The sequence below is a fragment of the Cetorhinus maximus genome, chromosome 15 (genome assembly GCF_964194155.1).
Source record: "Cetorhinus maximus chromosome 15, sCetMax3.hap1.1, whole genome shotgun sequence".
Classification (NCBI taxonomy): domain Eukaryota; kingdom Metazoa; phylum Chordata; class Chondrichthyes; order Lamniformes; family Cetorhinidae; genus Cetorhinus; species Cetorhinus maximus.
The window spans coordinates 6965890-6972990 of NC_135893.1; the positions used below are offsets into that span (position 1 = coordinate 6965890).

General features: G+C 47.1%; 1 protein-coding gene across 1 annotated transcript in view; it reads right to left on the reverse strand.

The window, feature by feature from the left end:
- The window catches only part of slc25a33 (solute carrier family 25 member 33), a 33469-nt gene extending 32662 nt beyond the window's left edge, over positions 1-807 (reverse strand). The window contains exon 1 of the mRNA XM_078557812.1: positions 701-807. Coding sequence (XP_078413938.1) covers positions 701-741 — 41 coding nt within the window. The 5' untranslated portion in view covers positions 742-807. The remainder of the gene's footprint in view (positions 1-700) is intronic.
- Between the last annotated feature and the right edge of the window lie 6294 nt (positions 808-7101).

Below are 7101 nucleotides of genomic sequence, written 5' to 3' on the forward strand. Positions count from 1 at the left end.
GAGAGGATGGGGTGGGGGGGGGAGAGGAGAGAGAGGATGGGGTGGGGGGGGGAGAGGAGAGAGGGTGGGGGGGAGGATTGGGGTGGGGGGGAGGATTGGGGTGGGGGGGAGGATTGGGGTGGGGGGGGAGGATTGGGGTGGGGGGGGAGGATTGGGGTGGGGGGGAGGATTGGGGTGGGGGGGAGGATTGGGGTGGGGGGAGGATTGGGGTGGGGGGGAGGATTGGGGTGGGGGGGGAGGATTGGGGTGGGGGGGAGGATTGGGTGGGGGGGGAGGATTGGGGTGGGGGGGAGGATTGGGGTGGGGGGGAGGATTGGGGTGGGGGTGGGGGGGATTTTTGGGGGGGAGGATTGGGGTGGGGGGGGGATGGGTGGTAGGGGATGTTGGGGTGAGGGGGGTGGGGGAGGATTGGGGTGGGGGGGTGGGGTGATTGGGGGGAGGGATGGGGGGGTGGGGGGTGGGGAGGATTGGGGTGGGGGGTGGGGGAGGATTGGGGGGGGGGAGCGGATTGGGCGGTGGGGGGAGGATTGGGGTGGGGGGATGGAGGATTGGGGGGGCCGGCTGCCTTCTGGAACATCCCTCACACCCAGTCCATTATCTGACCGGTAACCAGGGCGGGGAACGGCCTGACGGATTAAATAATTTCCCCCAAACCCTCACCCCCCCCAAACTGATAAAAACGAAGCTTCCTTTAACTCACCCTCCTGCGAAAAGGTGCAGCACTGTTTCCCTCTGTGCCATCTTCACACTAACATTGTGAGTGAAGCTAGTGCCCTGAGCCGCTCCGAACTGACAGCAACCGGGGTGGGGGGGAAAGAATGGTGGAGAGGCCAGTGCGCAGGCGCGCGGCGGCCGGCTTGTGACGTCAGCGGGGGCGGGACGGGGGCGGTGGCCTACGTCACTGCGGTGGCGTGCGTCATCGGTGGGCAGAGGGGCGGGGCATGTGACTGGCTACACACAGGGGACTGTGTGCAAATTGTAACTGGAAACTCAGCCAGAAAGAAGCAAAGAAAGAGTTGCATTGACACAGAAGCAAAATGCTTGCGGAGGCTGGAAATCTGAAATAAAAAATAGATAAAATAAAAATAAATGGATATTGAACTATTGCCTGAAAGGAAAGAAGTTGCAGGGCTAGGGGGAGAAGGCCGGGGGAACGGCACAAGGTGCATTGCTCATTCAGAGAGCTAGCACAGGCACGATGGGCCAAATGGCCTCCTTCTGCGCTGTAACCATTCTGAGATTCCGTTGGAAATATCCCGCAGGTCTGACAGCATCTGGGGAGAGGAAGAAGAGTTAACGTTTCAGGTCTGTGGCCTTTCATCAGAACTTGCATTTTATATAGTATCTTTTGTGACCACCGTTGAAGTACTGTACTGGAGGTCTTGTGGCTCAATAGGTAGCACCCCTGCCTTTGAACCCGAAACTCAAGTTTAAAGTTCCACTCTAGGACTTGTTGGCCATGGAAGGAACATTCATGATGCAGTTCAACAGACTGATAATCAGCCTGTTAATCTTTCCAACACTTTCCCATTATCCTTCAAAGATGTGAAACAACAAGAAATACTTTTACAGCCAATGAAGTGCTTTTGAAACGTAGCCACTGTTGTAATGTAGAAAACGCTGCAGCCAATTTGCACACAGCAAGCTCCCTCAGACACAATATGATAATCGCCAGATGATTTTTCTTTTGTGACCACATGGACTGCAGCAGTTCGAGGAGTTGGCTCACCATCAATTTCTCAAGGGCGGATAGGAATGGGAAATAAATGCTGGCTTTGCCAGCAATACCCACATCCCATGAACGAACACACACAAAAAAAAACAGGCTCCATTCAACCAGACTGGCTAGAAAAACTCACCCAGAAAGGCTTGGGAAAGGCCTAGAAAAGAAAATAGAAAAAGAGGACCATGGACACAAGTGGCTTACCCTCTCAATATTTGCCAAACAAATAGGGGTGTAAATTAGTTACCTTTATTTCAGAGCATAACATTTTGAGATTATGAATAATTTGAGCTTGACATATGGTAAGTGTGGCATTCTTGGGAGGACAAAAGTGCTGGATTATCCACAACAATGTTTCCTCATGTCATTTCTGGGTCTTATTGATAGAGATAGGCTTGAGTGCAGCATAAAAACTGGCATGGGCGTGTTGGGTCAAGTGGCCTGTTTCTGTCCTGTATTTAATTGCAAGAATAATCAACGTTTCCATAATTGTTGTAACATGCAAAAACTAGGATGATAGGAGGTGAACTGGATGGACCTCGGCCTGTTTCTCATCACTGTTCCTTGTTTTCCAATATATTCTGTTGGTTTAATTGATTAGAGTCCAGGATGCTGTAAATTCAGGCTGCATTCCAGCATAGATTTAATGAGGGGCTGCAGTAGTGACATACGTCATAGCAAGCGAAAGAACCCACACTCCATGAAGTGATTTAAAAATAAAAAAGTGAGGAGCTAACAGAAAAATTAAATAAACTTCGTCAGAATGCCTTAAAAAGAACCCTAATTATGTTTTTCTTTAAAAAAAAGTTACAAAGTAAAATGTCACCATGTGACAACACAAGTAGCTGTGGCGACAATTTTTGTAGTGTGTGAACAGTCTATCTTCAAAAGATTGGACGTTTACATGATAATGCATAAATAAAAGGTTTTGAAACAGGTCAATCACATATGCACTTATATTGTCATACCTTCAAATTAACTATATCGAAAAGAGTGATTTCCTGATTCCTTTGAGTGTACCTTAGGGCTTGATTTAGAGCAACTGGGAATCTGAGATTACACACACCTCCAAGTTGTATAAATGGAAAAGATCATGGTCAGCCATCCGACAAAACAACTCCTGTATTTATTCGTATGGAAATCACTCTTCAGGTGAGCTTCATTTGTAGGTAGATTGCTGGCATACTTGTACTTGCCTCTACTTATTTCACAGATAACAGAAACACACTACCAATAATTACCAGATTGGGGGTGTTCACTGGCTATTGCTGGTTGCAGGACCTGATGTTTAATCCACAAAATATAAAAAATAACATGGAAATTAATTTCCAGACTAATGACGGGATTGGATAACCAAATGTGAATTTAGACAATAAATTCAACTCATATTACTCCACACAGCAATGTCCTCAAAGTGCCTTATTTGCTGTGGAGTTCCTTTATTCACTTTTGCTTTACTGAAAAGATAGGGCTTTTCATGTTGTTCCCTAATTTTATTGGCATCCCATGACTAGAAGCATCAGGGCACCATATGTTCACAAAATTCTATTAATGGGAATATAAGAAGCCGTTAGTGATCTAGATGGGAGACTGTCAGGAACTCAGGGACGAGGCTGCTATCACGTAGCTTTATAAAAAGACTTTTGGCCTGGTACAAACTTTGCAGATGTTTGTAGCAAGTGACTTACTTGGCAAGCCATCAAAATTCTTTGATGCAAGTCAGACGTCGACCTAAGACACCATTGTTGCTGCTGCCGCCGATCAGTGGTTGTCTGCAGATTAATATGTTTTGAGAAACTGTCCAAGGAATGTTTTTTTGTTTTTTTACCAATAGAAACTTGCGTTTATATCGTGCCTTTAACATAGTAAATGTCCCAATCACTGGAGTGATTACTGGACAAGATTTGGCTCCCAGCAGCATAAGGGGATATTAGGACAGGTGACCAAAAATTTGAGATGCTAACAAGTTACATGACAAGGCACTTGCCGTTAAAACAGAATTTTACCCCTTCTCATCAAGTCCAGTAATTACCATTTGTCTGACACCAATCTGCAGTGCAGTCCATATACTGCATATCACTGAACTTGTGCTAATTTTATCAAAGGTTTCATAGTTCAGAGGGAGAAATTGCTGACTGCAGTTGCTCCTTTGACCATAGACAGAAAGGGTGATTTAAGTCCGAAGTGATTTGTTTCTAATCAGATAAGGAACAGACGTCATCCCCTGGGATGAAATGTCATTTTAGCCCAGCTCACTGGAGGAGGGGGATCCGCCTGAGTTGGATAAATTATTTTACACTCTGCCCAATACTTTCCAGTGACTTTAAAACTACAAAAGCTCAAGTCCACCATTTAGCGAAACATAAACTTCACTTAAAGGTGCTAATAGGGAACAATAGCATAGTAGTTATGTCAGGGGATTAGTAATCCAGCTGTCTGCACTAACAATCCAGAGAGATGTATTCTAATTCAGTTAATTAAATAAATCTAGAACAAGAAAAAAATAGTATCTAATGGTGCTTACATTACTGCTGGCTTGTTCTAAAATGCATTGGGTTTCTAAGCCCTTTGAGGAAGGAAATGTGCTGTCCTCGTTTGTTCTGGCCTGTATGTGACACAGAGTCACAGCAATATGGTTGACTAGCTCTGAGATGTAGAGGGATCTGGGTGTCCTAGTGCATGAATCGCAAAAGGTTGGTCTGCAGGTGCAGCAAGTAATTAGCAAAGCTAATAGATTGTTATTGTTTATTGCGAAGGGAATTGAATATAAGAACAGGGAGTTTAAGCTTCAGTTACAGGGCATTGGTGAGGTCACATCTGGAGTACTGTGTACAGTATTAGTCTCCTTATTCAAGGAAAGATGTGAATGTGTTAGAAGCAATTCATATAAGGTTTACTAGACTAATACCAGGAACGGGCGGGTTGTCTTATGGGGAAAGGCTGGACAGGCTAGGCTTGTATCTGCTGCAGTTCAGAAGAGTAAGAGGCAGATTGATTGAAACATATACGATCCTGAGGGGACTTGACAGGGTGGATGTTGAAAGGATGCTTCCTCATGTGGGAGAATCTAGAACTGCCAGGAGAGACTGGAGCAAAGGGGACAGATAGCCAGCCCCAAGCTAAGGAAAAACCCCAAAAATCCAGGGAAGTGGAAGAGGCAAAAGTCCAAAGAAGACCTTCTAGTCAATGGAAGGACAGGAACCTGGAAAAGGTTCTGTTAAATGATGTTAAGCGTGAGGGGCAGAGAAAAAGGCTTCAAGCTTCATATTTAGAGACAAAAGCTGCAGAAAGCAGATATAAAGTTTGCAAGAGGCAAGAAAGTCCAAAGAGATGGCTGAATGTCTGTAACTTTTTGCTATGGGCATGTGAAACAGTGGTGTACTGTTGACGGCTGAGTTGGTGAGAGAGAGTGCGTGGAAGATAACTTGAAGGTGTGTGGTGATCTAGGCAAGTGGAACATTGGATGGAGAGTTTGAAACCCTGGGGGTGGACCCTTGTGGAAGGTGTCTGAGAGAAAGCGTTGGTTTGGGAGAAGATTCCAAAGCGAGTTCTTGGAGAGTGGAGATTGGAAACGCTCGTGTGAAAGACGGAGTTCAGTGAGACTGGTTGGCTCGTGGTGTGACAAGCGTCTGGGGGGAAGTTGAGGAGAGATCCATAGCATCTGTTTGAGGTGGCGTCTGTCACTTGGTTTCAGAGTGTGGTGTGTCTGACCACAGGGTTCCATAGGTTGACATGGACTGTGTACTTACTGTGAACATTAAAGTATAAGGTATCTTTTGTAACTTGTGTTATCCTTACAGATTTGTATATATCTGTAAAGGTATAGTTGTGGGTGAAGGAGTATTGTAATATAGCTCATCTTTTCTTGTTGAATAAATATTTTATTTTTTGTGTTAAAAGTTCATCAGCTGATTCCTGTGACTCTGTTCAGTACCTATTCTCCACGTACCTACACAAAGAAATAAAAGTTAGGATCTATCAAGCTGGGTTCCACCCTGGGATCAGGCTTGTCCAGTGGTAACCTCAGCTGGGATCATAACAGTCGCTAGGTCAAAATCCTGGAACTCCCTTCCTAACAGCACTGTGGATGTACACCTCTTGGACTGCAGCCATTCAAGAAGGCAGCTCACCACCACCTTCTCAAGGACAATTAGGAATGGGCAATATATGTTGGCCCAGCCAGCGACGCCCACATCCCATGAATGAATTTTAAAAAAGCCAGATTTTCTGGCCCCAGCCACTGCTGGGATTGTCCGGTCCCACCAAAAGTCAATGGACTTTTGGCTGGGCCGCTGTATCCCTCGCAACGGTTCCCACCTTGACAGGGCTGGAAAATCCCAGCCAGAGTTTACGTGCGGAATCATCCCGTCTTGACAGTGGTGGGAATCATGACAGGTTGGGGGCGGAGGAGTCAAAAAATCAGTTTCCTGATGTCAGGAAATTAGGTCAGAATCTCATTCCCCTGACTTTCCTGGCGGTTAATGGTGGGTTGACTTTCCCGCTGATGAACATTGGGACCCCATTTTGCGTCTCATGAATGCTCATTACCAGACCAACAGACCAGAATCTTATCCCCCCAATCAAATCTTGCACCCCGCCAGTGGGAATTTAGTTCATTTTGTTTTACGGCTCAACATATGAAGTGTGGGACTCCGCGAGGGACTTCCAGGACCGAACAGGCGCTCGACACTGCCTTCCCCATTCTTGAATGCCGCTCTTGGGGTGCTGGGAAACGCCAACATAGGAGATGGTACGCACAGGAAGGGGTGTGGAAAGCATGAAGAGGGAGTGGAAGGCATGAAGGTGGATGAGGGTGGGGGTTGGAAGGCATGATGGGGGAGTGAAAGGGGCAAAGGAGGAGTGGAAGGTGTGAAGGAGGAGTGGAAGGCGTAAAGGGGGAGTGGAAGGTGTGAAGGAGGAGTGGAAGGTGTGAAGGAGGAGTGGAAGGCGTAAAGGGTGGAGTTGGAAGGCACAAGTGGGGTTGTTGCAAGGTATGGGCGGGGGGGCCATTGTAAGGCACGAAGCGGATTGGAAGGCATGAAGGGGGAGTGGAAGGGTGCAAGGGGGTGGAGTGTCCAGGGAAGCGGGGGAAAAGTGTTTTATAGGGCGCAGGTCTGTAGTGTCAATGCTGGAGCCCTGGGGGGGAGAACTGAGTGTACTGATGGTAAGAGGGAACGGTCAAGTGGGAGGGGGAAGTGGAATGTGGTAGGTTGGGAGGGTCAGGGTGTATGTTTGGTGGGTGTAGTTCTCATTGGGATGGTCATTGGGGGGGACAAGAAAGGTGGCACGGATAACAAGATCGGGCAAGGTCAGGGCGGGAATGGACATGGTAATGGGCGTGGGCTCCGAGGGAAGGGAGGCATCTGCAGGTTGATCGT